The following is a 13,800-nucleotide window of genomic DNA, read 5'->3' on the forward strand; positions in this document are numbered from 1 at the left end:
TTGTTCTAAATTTTGAAAAATGTCATTTTATGGTTGAGCAAGGTATAGTTTTAGGCCACATTATTTCCAATAAGGGTATTGAAGTAGATCCTGCAAAAATTTCAGTTATTGCACAATTGCCTTACCCCTCTTGTGTGCGAGAGGTGCGATCTTTTCTTGGTCATGCAGGATTCTACAGGCGCTTTATAAGGGATTTTAGCAAAGTAGCCCTTCCACTGTCCCACTTGTTGCAAAAGGAGGTGGAGTTTGACTTTAATGACAGATGCAAAGAGGCTTTTGATTGCCTCAAAAGAGCGCTGACTACCACCCCCATCATCCAGGCACCCGACTGGACAGCCCCTTTTGAGCTTATGTGTGATGCATCAAAATTATGCATTGGGGGCTGTCCTTGCTCAGAAAATTGATAAATTGCCCAGGGTGATATACTATGCTTCTAGGACTTTAGATGCTGCCCAAGCGAATTATACTACTACTGAGAAAGAGCTTCTAGCCATAGTTTTTGCTCTTGAAAAATTTCGATCTTATTTGCTTGGTACCCGCATTATTGTTTATACTGACCATGCAGCTCTAAAGTACTTGTTGAAGAAGGCTGATTCTAAGCCTAGGTTGATCTGATGGATGCTCTGGCTCCAAGAGTTTGACTTGGAGATCCGTGATAGGAGCGGAGCAGAAAATCTAGTTGTTGATCATTTGAGTCGGATCGAACGTGTATCAGATGCGGATTCACCCATTCGGGATGATTTCCCGGATGATCATTTGTATATACTGTATAGTATTTCTAACTCTCTTTCTACTCCCTAGTTTGCTAACATTGTCAATTATTTAGTTGCTTCCGTTTTTCCTCCCTTAGCATCTAAGGCCCAAAAAGATAAAATTAAAAGTGATGCTAAGCATTTTATTTGGGATGACCCCTACTTGTGGAAATTGTGCAGTGATCAGGTAATTAGACGATGCATCCCAGATCATGAGACTGACTCAGTCCTGCAGTTCTGTCATTCTTCCGCACTGGGAGGTCATCTGGGTGTTCAAAGGACAGCTCACAAAGTGCTTGATTGTGGTTTTTATTGGCCCACCATCTTTAAAGATGCGTGGAAGATCTGCAGCACTTGTGAGTAGTGTCAGAGAGCAGGAAATACACTTACATGGCGACAACAAATGCCTCAGCAACCTATGCTATTTTGTGGGGTGCTTGATGTCTGGGGTATAGATTTCATGGACCCTTTTCCTGTCTCTTTTGGTTATGTTTACATTCTTCTTGCAGTTGACTATGTTTCAAAATGGGTGGAAGCCAAGCCCACTAGAACTAATGATGCTAAAGTTGTTGCAGACTTTGTCAGGGCTAATCTGTTTTGCTGGTTTGGAGTACCTAAAGCAATTGTTAGTGATCAAGGAACCCATTTTTGCAACAGAACAATGCATGCCCTGCTTAAAAAGTATGGGGTGGTACACAGGGTATCCACACCATACCACCCCCAAACCAATGGACATGCAGAAATTTCTAACCGGGAAATCAAGAGAATTTTAGGGAAGATTGTGTAGCCAAGCAGGAAAGATTGGAGTACCAGACTTGATGATGCTCTCTGGGCACATCGGACTGCCTACAAAGCACCCATAGGAATGTCTCCTTATCGGGTTGTCTTTGGAAAGGCATGTCATCTTCCAGTGGAAATTGAGCACAAAGCTTACTGGGCAGTGAAGACTTGCAACTTCTCTATGGATCAAGCTGGTGAGGAAAGAAAGTTGCAACTAAGTGAGTTAGATGAAATCCGCCTAGAAGCCTACGAGAATGCCAAGTTCTACAAAGAAAAGACCAAGAAGTTCCATGATAGCATGATAGTTAAGAAGGACTTCATGGTTGGGCAAAAAGTGTTATTGTATAATTCTAGGCTTGGACTCATGGATTGGTCCTTTTGTTGTTACTAATGTTTTTCCTTATGGTACAGTTGAGATCAAAAGCGACTCCACAAACAAGAGCTTCAAGGTCAACGGACATCGACTTAAGCCATTCCTCACGAACCCTTCTTTAGTGGACGTAGTGGTGGAAGAAACTTCCTTACTCCACCCTACTCTTCCTCCACCATGACTTAGGGAGTTTTTCTTTTCCTATCTCCTTCTTTGCTTTTATTACACTTGTCCGATTCTATTTGATGATTTAATTGTTTTTAATCTTTTAATTGTGCTACATTGAGGACAATGTGTTGTTTAAGTATAGGGGGGGAGTGTTCTTTGGTTTTGCAAGTTTTGTTGGTTTTGTTAAGTTGTTAGTTGTGTTAATTTGTTAATGTTGTTAGTTTCGTCGGATTTTTAGTTTAATATTTTGGGTCAATTTTGTGTGCATGTACGACTTTGCATGTTTTTCTTTGAATTATAGGATATGTTCAAGAAATGGGTAATTGTTTTGAAAATAAAAGTTTTTGACATTTTGTGACTTGAAATCCTTGATTCTCCTCTACATGTCATGATAGTTTTGAAAGCTCAATTTGGAAGTGATGAGTTTACCTTTGTGAGAATTTGAGCCATCCATCATCATAATCATTTGGTGTGTTTTGCCCCATTGATTGCTTGCACAATAGCCTTGGCTTGATTCTTGTTGATGCTTCCTAATTCACATGCATATTTGGAAATGATTGAAGCAATTTTGTTCTTATAAGCTTCTAGCCAAATGGACTTACCTTGAATTAATTCCTTTGATAGCCCTTTTGAGCCTTGTTTCCCTTTCCTTGTTTTGAAGCTCACTACAAGCCTTAAATGAAAAACCATGATATCACCATATCCTTAAGGAATTTTGGAGCTTTGGAATTGTTTTGGGAATAAGTGTGGGGTTTTTTTTTTGTTTCATTGGATAACTTGTTTTGTTGGCTATGCTTCATGATGTATTTTGGGCCATACTTGATGTACATTGTATATTGGTTAAATGTTGGACATGCTGAATGAAATGTTGTTTCTCAAAGGCTATAGAGTAAAAAAAAATCGAAAAAAAAAAAGAAAAGCAATAAAGTTGAATAAGATCTTAAATGGCACAAGAATGATGAAACTCTTGGTTCTACTATTTATGTTTAAATTTTATCTTTACTTCTTTTTATTTTCTTATTTTTTTTCTTAATATGCACTTATTCCCCATTGCTCCTCTATTCCTTTGGGATTTAGCCACTTATTCCATATTTTTCCATACCTTGTCCTTGGCCCCATTACAACCTTAAAAGACCTTTTGATCCTCATGTGCTTGTGTTTATGGGTTGATTATCAATTTTAGAATCTTGCCAAGTTTATGTGGTGTTTGTTTTCATGGGTGCTTTGAGGGTAAATAGTAGCCTAGACACTTGAGAGATAGAGTGTATATCTTGTGAGGCTTTATCACTTTTCATTCTTGAGCTGATTAACTATTTTGCCATGATTGGGTTGCTTGGATGATTTTCATGAATGTCTTGACTTTTTGGATCTCCTTATGTTAGATGTTACCCATTCCTTTCATTCCTTGATGTTCATTGAGAAATATGTGAATGTTTTTGTTTGTCTCTCTTTGATATCCATGGATTTTGTTCTTTGTTTCATTTTGCCCAGGAGTGCAAAAGGCTAAGTATGGGGGGTGTTGATGTGCCATCATTTTCTTCTATTTTCTAAACCCTTTTTGCACCATTTTAATTACTGATTGGTCTTAATTGTCAATTAATCAGACAGTTTTATTATTTGGGCTCATTTAGCTAATTTGATGTTTTTAATCTAATTTCAGGAATTAATGAAACATTGGGCTTAATCTGGATTTTGGTTATGGACTTGAAGAGGGCAAATAAAGCATTGCTTACCTTAGTTAATTTCTAATTAGGAAATTTCGCAATTTTATTTTATGTTGTTCAGTGTTTATTTCGTTTTGGGCCAGAGTATTGTAATAGGGCCCAGTGACTTTGAGTGACTCTTTTTAAATAGTAGCCTTGGGATTCGTGCAAGGCTATTCTGTCATGCTATTTTATTATTCTGAGCTTTTGTTTTAGGTTTTTACGTTTTTCTGTTCTAAGGCTATTGTTTTCGTTCTTAATGCAAATTTCTGTTTTCTGCTTCTAATTACAATTACGTTCTTACTTCTTCTTCTACTTTCATTTACGTTTCTGTCTCATTTACGTTTCTGTTTCATTTACATTTCTGTTTCATTTACATTTCTGTTCATTTACGTTTCTGTTCATTTACGTTTCTGTTCATTTACGTTTCTGCTTCATGTTTCATTTGCGTTTTTTGTTTGAATCTATGGAAGGCTAGTTTTTCTAGTGTTGTTTCCTTTTGAGGACGAAGCCCAACTCTCTTTGAGGTTTCGTTTGTAATGTGGTTTCCTGGCAGTTTTCCCTTCACCAGTTATCCCAAATTCGTGAACATTAATCAGTGCACGCTTCGTGTTCGATTAATTGCCTCTGAGCCTAACTTGCGTTCATGCTTAATGGACGAAGGGCTAACTGGTGTATGTGGTGCCTAATCACGTATTGACAACCCTAAGTTGATTTTCGCTTAGTAAATTGAAATAGGGTTGGATTAAGTGGTTGACTGTTAGGGACAAATTCTCCATAACCCAGGATAAGAGAATGGCTTCTGAATCAGAGGAAACAACCCGTTTTTAATATTAGTAGTTTCATATTCCAGTTTACTTGTTCTGCTCTTTAATCACAAAACAAACAACCCCCCCCCAATCGTTACTGTTACTGCGCAAGTATATTATGAACATTTGGTTTGTCATTGCTCATTGGGAAACGACCTAGGATCACTTCCTAGTTACTGCATTTTCATGTTTATTTGATTCGGGTACGGCCTCGATCAGCCTGGCCTGGAGATGAGGTCGATTTTGAGACAAGGTCAGGACCTGCAGGGGCCCTTGGGGACAATAGAGGAGTTTAAGAGGATGACGATATGGCCGATATGCTGGATTTCTTCACTTAAGGAGGCAGAGTGCACGGTCGAGGTCGCCAAAAGTAGTGATTTCGTCTTTATTTGATGTTATTGCTTTTAGTTGTTATTTGTTATCTCATTCGGATAAAACGGAATTTTATGTTATGGCTTTCAGTTATTGGTTGTCTCATTGCGATAAAACTAAACTTTATGTTATTGCTTTCAGTTATTTGTTATCTCATTTTGATTAAGTTTACCGCTTCTAGCATATTTTGTATGTACTTTGCGATGGTTTGTATGAAACGCCAAAAAATAGGGGGTCTTGTGCGTCAAATAGAGTGTTTTTGTTGGGAACCTTAAATGTGGTCATCCAAACACTCTTAGGATCTGCCTAGTTTACATTTCTTGCACTTTAATTTCTTGCTTATTTTCATTACTAGTCATGCCTAGTTTATCTTGTTATTACATAATACTTTCTTCTTACTTATCACGCTTATCTTGAGTTCTTTTGAACCCTAGCTTTTACCTTTTACAAAACCCCAACAAGAAAGAACCACAACTTAGGAACCAACATGAGTCATCATTCAGCTAGTGTTAATGGTGAGGGTACTAGTCATAAGGACCCTCTATCTAGACTCTTAGATGAGTTGCGTTTCCTCAAGTTATGGAAGGAAAAACTAGAAATAAAATAAAAAGGAAAAAAGAGGGTAGAAATAAATCAAGATGAGAGGTGTCACAACCTACTATTCGGTGGAGGTGCAAAAAGACCAAAATTGATAGGCCAAGGCGTTTGTCTCAAAGGGAGAAAATGAGCAGAGTCGCCACCATCGTTTATTTGAGGAAAACACTAGAAAAACTAAAAAGACAAGGTCTGCGCAGTTTTGAGAATAAGGGTTCAGGAGTTATTTACGCACGAGGAAGGTATTAGCATCCTACCTGCCTGTCACAAGGGACGAATGCCTTTAATCGAATGTGCAAAACATGACTTCAATATTATTTATTTTCCCTTTTTATGTTTCTTATTTTTTTGGGTTAACAGGGTGTTTCCCTTGCTCCTACGTATCCTCGGGTGGGCTGAGGAATTCAGACCTACATAGTTCTTTAAGTCTGAAAGTTTGTGTGTTACATTGTTTTTATGGTTTTTGAAAGATTGATTTTAATTGCGCAAAAAAGTCGTTTAAGGCGTTGGACCTTGAAACAATGTTTTAAACATTAAAAAGCGGAGAGAATCATTAAGGTGTTGGACATTGAAACGATCTCAAGCGATATTTGATGAAATGAAGAAGTTTATGAGTTGGTTTTATTTTGGTTTTTCTTATTAACCTTCAAGCTTTTTTAGAGATAACTTCTGGCACTAATGATCGGTTAAAACTCCCTTTACAAGAAGAAAATAAGATTACTGATGATAGAAAAAGGAGATGAAGATGCACAAAACAAGAAAGAGGACCCCTAAGGATGCATAGATCGCATTCAACTCCTTAAAACAAAAACTAACCAGATGATGAACGAAGAACGATGTAGCACCTCAGTCTTGTTTTCTTTTCTTTCTTTTTCTTCTCTCTGATTTCTCTCAATTTCTCGCAATGCCTATTTATAGCAAAAGATGGCATTAAGGGCCATGGCAGCTCGCCCAGGCAAGCAGTTGCTTCAACCTGAAGTAACCTTGCTCGCCCAGGAGAAGAATCATACTTCTTGCCATATCCTTAAGATTCCGGTTTGTTCATTCCACAACTCTGTTCATGCTAAGTTTTCCCAACATTGTATAATGCATAACAATTTCATACTTACTAAAGAAAATGTGCAAAAGGCTCTATACTTTGCTCACCTTATTTGTCATACCTATAATGGTATTCACCGCCACAGTCAGATTTGACAACCTTAATTTTCTTTGCTAATTGAAGTTAAAATTCAACTTTTAAAGACTTGAAAACATCTAAGACTATCATAAATTAAATAAAGAGTAAGTGTTTAAGAGCATGATAAAAATACCTTTGTTCATTCGATGAATCCATAGGGAAGGGACCACAAATATCCGTATGTATTAGTTCTAAGACATCCTTAACTCTTTCAACACTTAAATTCCTTTTATTTGTTTGTTTGCCTTTTGACTAAACACAAAACCTTAAAGTCTAACAAATCTAAGGATCCAAGAATTTCCTCTAGCACAAGCCTTTTAATTCTGGTTAGAGATATTGCCAAAGCACTTATGCCATAAACTGGCAGAACTCTAATTTAATTTATGTTTCGTACCATGCAAATCCTTCACAACATTTCATTATAGGAATACTCAATATCAATTAAAGACCAATAACCAAAATCATTTGAATCATAAGAGAGACTAACTTTATTATTTCAAAGTGAACAAGAATAACTAGATTTCTCCAAAATAGAAATTGAATTTCATCTAGTAGACGATGCAACAGATGTCTAAACCAATTCCAAATTACGTCTTTGAAACAACCTAAAAGTTCCTATAACTTCAATTGCAACTTTATTGCCATTGTCTTGTATAGATGATTCTTTCAACATCACTTGACAAATGACTCAACAAGCAACTGATTGAGCATTTGTTGTTTAGTATTTTTCTATTCTTCTTAGCTCAATTGACATCTCTTTGACCCTTATTTTCTCACCTTAACTCAGTTTTGGTTTTAGGCAAATAATTGGGCTTAGTTGATAATTGTTGCTTATTTTTGGATTTTTGTGCTTAGTTGACCTATCTTCCTTGTGTAGGGCCTAGAGGACACTACAGAACTCCAAATAGAGCATGTGAGTAGTCTCTAGAAAGCTAAGAAACTGATGATCTTCAATTTTCTCACAAATAAGCATTGGCCACTTCTACCACTTCGAGGGTCAAATTGGGCTTGCAAGTCAAAACCTTTACACTTGAAAATTGGACTGCGAGTTTGGGCTTTGTTTTATGCAATTAGTTTAATTAGGTGGATTAGTTGGCCTAATCGAGGCCCATCCCTTCCTTCTTAGTAGTAACCGTATATATTAGTGGAAGTTAGTTAGTTAGAGAGTGAGTTACTTCATTTTGTACCAAAAACAAATTCAGTTACTTGTTGTGCAAGCTTTAGGATCAAACTCTTCTCCCTCTTCACTTTTTTCTTCCTTTTTCTTGTACAAATGTCATGGCTCTTTCACTGGTGATGATCATGGAAGGCTAAGCACTCAATCAATCCACGGACTCACTCCAAGCAAGGCTAAATTTGAGTTCTGGTTTAGTATTTCTAATTTTGTGTGAATGTTCATCTTTTTCTTCAATCCTATTTTCGATTTTCATGATTATGAATATGATTAGGATTGAAAATGAATTAGGCTATGGATTCCTTTCCTAATTTCAAACTTAATCACAGATTGCTTGGATGATATTCCAACCTAATTTGCAATCTCAATGAATTTAGGGATTAATTCGATTGAACTAACTCCAATGACATTGATTGAACCTTCATAACTTGATCATTGTTTGCATTGGTTTGGTGAATTGGATTGATGATCTCTAATCTGTTTTACAACAAGTTTGTGTAATTTTGTTTGTGTTCTACAACTATGTTTAAGTTTAGATTTCGCATTTATGTTCTGTGTTTTTGCATTTCTTTCCAGTGCCTATAAACTATTCGTTGAAATTCCCCTTGTTGTTTATAAGTGAATCAAAGTCGAGACCATATTGAATTGTATCTTTGAGTCGACCTAGGTTAATCATGTACTACAGAATTTCATAGTGTTATTTGTTTTAAATTGATTAGACAATTGTTATTAACAACCTTGCAAAAACATACGTATGTGAGTAATAGCACCAAAATCTACTCACTAAATGTCTTTGGGTATGAAAACTAAATTACTTTAGAAAAAACCAAAAATGAGAAATTTACCCTTCTTCGTAAACCAAATATTGTACTCTGGACACTTTTACTTCATATGTCACACCCTTTTACAAAAGTAACTAGTAAATTCTTTATTCTGCTATCTTGTTTCATCTCTAATTGAGAACAACTTTGTGCAATATATATCCTCAACTCTCTTCCATTTCTTATTCTAAGAATGACTTAGTTTGATCAGGATCCGATAAAGAACAACCTAGTTTGATCCAGCATCAAGATAAATAAAGCCCTATTAGATTTTTTTATAGTTAATTTGGTCAATTCGTTTAATTCAATGCAATTGAGAAAATTCTCAACTAACTTCTTCCAAACTTTAAAGTTTGTGCCATGCAGCTTTAGGATTCCAAAAAAAATGAGTAGTGAAAATAATAGTGGTAGCAACAACTACTAATGAGAGAACAATAAACATACAATGCAAATGTACCTTCAAATAGGGTTCTCAAAATATTTTGAATCTATTTACAAAAAAAGGCCATATAATATCCCATCGATTTTGGTAAAAAAAAGTGTTTGACACTTATCTTCACCATGCTTATTGAAACTACTTATCTCGAATATGGTATGTTTTTTTGGACATAGAATAATTCACATGAATAATTCTTTGGAACTTCTATGTTAATTCAATCAAATTAACCTACAGTGCAAATGTTACTTTGACAATCTACTATTTTAATTAATTCAACCAAATATACCAAATAATTTAATAGAAAAATGAGAGGTCTCAATTTACACAAGTTTTACACATAAACAAAAAATCCAAAATTATACATTTGTATCACCCCCCAATGATCACATATCACCGATACCGTGTAGCAATCTTTGAGAGAGATATCTCAAACTATTTTCAATTTCACTCGTGATCACAATAACCTTATGACAAATATATTTTATAAGGCTATCAATCACTGATTCCAAAATAAAATATAACTGCCATAAAATATATTTATATACCGATTTCATAATATTTGCATATCAAAAGAGTTATTATCCATAATCCATTTCCAACTATATGACTGACGAGAAGTCATATGCAATTATATGGAAGATAAATACAACTCTACACGCAACAGAGTGATTTATAAATTTATACACAATTGATTTACCGGGAAAAAATTGATGCCAATTAATGCTGGAAATCATGAAACAAAATTCAAATGGCAAAAACTTTATTATTCTAATCTTAGGTAACAATCTTAAGAATAAAAGGCGTGGCAACAATATCTCTACGGGAAATCAAATGAAAAATATCTAATACTCAAAAAGTGATAAAAACAATATATTAGATATATATCTTTATCTTTATTACATGCCAAAAAAAAACAATTTCACATGTCTGTATATATACAGCAATATATACTTACCAAATCCTTAATATTGGAACTGTATATAAAATCCTAATCATCATTCAATTCCCTTTATTTAGTGATTCATAAATCAAGAAAATAAAATCATCGATTCTTTATAATGGCATAATATGCTAATCCATTCCTTTTAACATTTTTTTTAGTCTAGGTCCACAAATTTATTATTTTCCAAAAAGCTAAACAATATTCTTAATTTTCTATTATAATTCGTGAACACTAATTATAATATTAGCCCCTTAATGAAAAGCGTCCATTAATCCTGGGAAAAGTCATAAGTCATTAACAGAACATTCGAACAAAGTATATCTTTATTTCGAATGCTGAAAGAAAAAATCTTGATAATCAAGTAATGAGGATTTGCTCTAATACCACTTATTAGAATATCTTGAATTTTTAATTCTTATTCTTTACGAGGAAGTTAAAAATTCACAAGTTTATAATTTAGGATAATTCACCAAAAGTTCATAAGATCTACAACGTGCTTAATTATTAAAGATTAGATAAAATATCTGGATCTGTAGTTGATTCTTGATCAAAATATTGTTTGACAATTTTTTTTATTCAATCACGAACAATCAATGGTCTTATGGTTCTTCCTTAATCGAAGCCATTTTATTCCTCAACAATACCTTCATAATTCTTCGGATGGGAAAAAGAGAAACTATATACAATGCTTCAGTATATTAGGCAATATAGTCTTCTTATAGTGTGTTAACCTAACAGGATTCTCATTATCCCCTAATTGGCCAACACTAATATCTACTTATTTAAGTTCATATCATCTTATTTAGTAAACTAACATGGTCACTTAATTTGACCACATAAAATAAAACTCACTACTGATAAATAGCTAATACAATTGTCTTGTAATGTTAGCTCACGTTAACTATTGGATTATAAAATTTCAACATATTTGTGCAACTTCTATTTAATAAAGGTGAATTAAATGAGTGAATATTAAAAGATTACTCTGTCTATTGTAAAATAAGTCGCCTTTGAAAAAATTATCTTTAAATAAGTATCATGTTGATCTCCTTTTTCCACTAATACTCTAATAATTGTCAATTCAACTTTTCAATGTAATATTACTAAGGTTAGTTTCTTAAAATTAATATTCCATGTCATATATTTATGAACTTTTCTTAATTTGTGTAAACCAACTTGGAACGAGACATATTTTGAGATGAAGGAAGAATTTTCTATGACTATTTTTTTCTTTTATGAAAAAACATGTCTAATTTTATTTCAAATATGTATAACCTTGCATAAATAAAATTATTTATATGAATTGACTTTTGCCTATGAAATAGATATTTATTAAATGAATGCATTGATGTTAATTTCAATTTCATTAATAGATAGTACTACATGTCAAGTTTGGGAAATTCAGACACCCATATAATTCGTTATTCAAATATTTTTGACTTGCTTGAGTCTATCCTTAATTAAATAGAGATTTATTCAATGCATAGATATAAAAAAAAATAATATCTTTTGATAAATCTTTCTCTATATAGTTGGCATTTTATTGCTCTACCCTTTTGTTCTATATTGTTCAAAAAGTGTAACAATGGCTCCTAGTTCCACATTCCAATTCTCAATTCTCTTGTGTCTTCTCTTAGTTTCATTTCTGGGTGTTGAAGGGGTACTTCCCCCATCATGCAATCGCTATGAGTGCCCCACCTATAATATCAAATATGTAGGCAAAAACTTTGAAATCCGTCGTTACAATTCACCTGTGTGGATTTCAAATCTGGCTGTTCAAGACCCTTCTTTGGTTGGAGCTACAAGATCTGGCTTCAAAAGGTGATTTCCCTTCTTTTGTATTAAGCAAATTTATATCAAATTTTGATTTTTTTTATCATGTTTTGAGTAATGCATTAATAAATCTGGGTATTTTAAGGATTGTATTAAAACTAATAGCATGTGTCTTCTAAATTTACAATGTATGTTACATTATACGCTTATATAATGGGATGTCAAAGTTTTATCAATTCACACGAAATTGAATTAACAAAATGAAAAGAAACTCTATTGTAATCGATTGAAGAAAGAGGAGGAGAAACAATAATAAAAGGTTGTATACTTACACCTTTTCTTCACCCATAAAATTTTAGAATTCCTCAAGTAGATGAGCATAATCTTAAGTTATAATTTTAAATATCAACTTTAATATTTATCACTGCATTTTTTAATTTATCTTTTCTCTTCTTTTTATTAAACTTCATTACATTATTTATCATATATTTTTTTTCATTCCTTAACTAAGTTTACACACTAACAAAGTGTTATATTATTTTTGTTTTTCAGACTATTTAGTTATATTTATGGTAACAACAACTATAAGAAGGAAATGAACATGACAACGCCTGTGATCAGTGAAGTATCAATTAATGGTGGAAATTCCTCAATTGTTGTGAGCTTCTATGTGCCGAAAGTGAACCAAGCAGACCCACCTTTGGCAAATGGTCTCTATGTTCAGAGATGGAAAACTATAGATGTAGCAGTAAGACAATTTGGTGGATTTGTCAAAGATTCTAATATTGGGTTGCAAGTGTCGGCCTTGAACGATAGTCTTACCGGCACTACATGGTCCGCTATTGTTAAGAATAAGTACATTGTGGCACAGTACAATTCCCCTTTTGAATTGTACAATAGAGTGAATGAGATATGGTTTTTTTATGAATGATAATGATATGCAAGTGGAATATGCTAGACAAGATTGACTCATCTTGTTATCAACTTAAATCGGTGAATTATATCATATATAAATGAACAAATTGTTGCAATAATTCATTACTATATATACTTATATGAATATGGTGTGATGATAATTCAATAGAAAACTTCTACATCCATTGAAATTATTATTAAAATTGAATTAAAAAATTAGCTCAAGAAAAATCAAATTTTATTTTCCATAGTTTAAACGGAGTTTAATCAATATATGATTAACATTGTAACAAGTATCCCGAGAACTTTGTAATTACATTTTGAAGGAAAGGCAAATATTAGCATGACAATGTTTTACATTGAAGTTGTGATTGTGATTAACTGAACTACAAGGAATCACACACATATGCGGTTGATACAACAATTTATATATAATTGTGGCTAACATGACATTGTTTTACAAAGAATCGCACATATATATGTGTGGTCAACACCAATGTTATTAAACTCGTTTTGAACTGCCGGTTCGACTAGTTGAATCAGAAATCGATCACCTGACAATCTTGACAATCTAAGCCTGTAATTGGATCAATTATTCATTTAAACCTGTGAAAATCAGTCGAATGGTTTTTAACAAAATCGATAACCCATAGGTTATTTGTGAATTGGTTCTTTATGTTTTTTTGTACTGGCATTGTTGCCACACACTTCCTTGTACTTGCTTTTTGTACTGATGTTACTGCAACATGCTTGCCCATACATATTTTCTGCATTATTGCTAGCTAGTAGTTATTGTCATGCCTACTGCAATATTAATTAAAAATATAATACTACTATAATAATAGTCATACATAATAAATAATAAAATACAGTGAAAAGACAAATAACAAAAACACGTAGAATCGTTTAAAGCTAAAGCTCAGATGTATACATATAACATGATATATGTATTTCAATAAAAAAAAATGTATATGTTTAATATTCTTCAATGAAGATTATATATTCATAAC

At 33.5% G+C, this 13,800-nt stretch overlaps 1 protein-coding gene across 1 annotated transcript; it reads left to right on the forward strand.

The window, feature by feature from the left end:
• Positions 1-11,687: 11,687 nt before the first annotated feature.
• LOC100777285 (heme-binding protein 2) lies at positions 11,688-12,819 on the forward strand. Its single transcript, XM_003525916.3, has 2 exons — positions 11,688-11,923; positions 12,428-12,819. The coding sequence occupies exons 1-2, from the start codon at positions 11,688-11,690 to the stop codon at positions 12,804-12,806; spliced, it is 615 nt and encodes a 204-aa protein (XP_003525964.1). The 3' UTR covers positions 12,807-12,819.
• Positions 12,820-13,800: the final 981 nt, after the last annotated feature.

The sequence above is a fragment of the Glycine max genome, chromosome 6 (genome assembly GCF_000004515.6).
Source record: "Glycine max cultivar Williams 82 chromosome 6, Glycine_max_v4.0, whole genome shotgun sequence".
In the NCBI taxonomy this organism is placed as follows: Eukaryota; Viridiplantae; Streptophyta; class Magnoliopsida; order Fabales; family Fabaceae; genus Glycine; species Glycine max.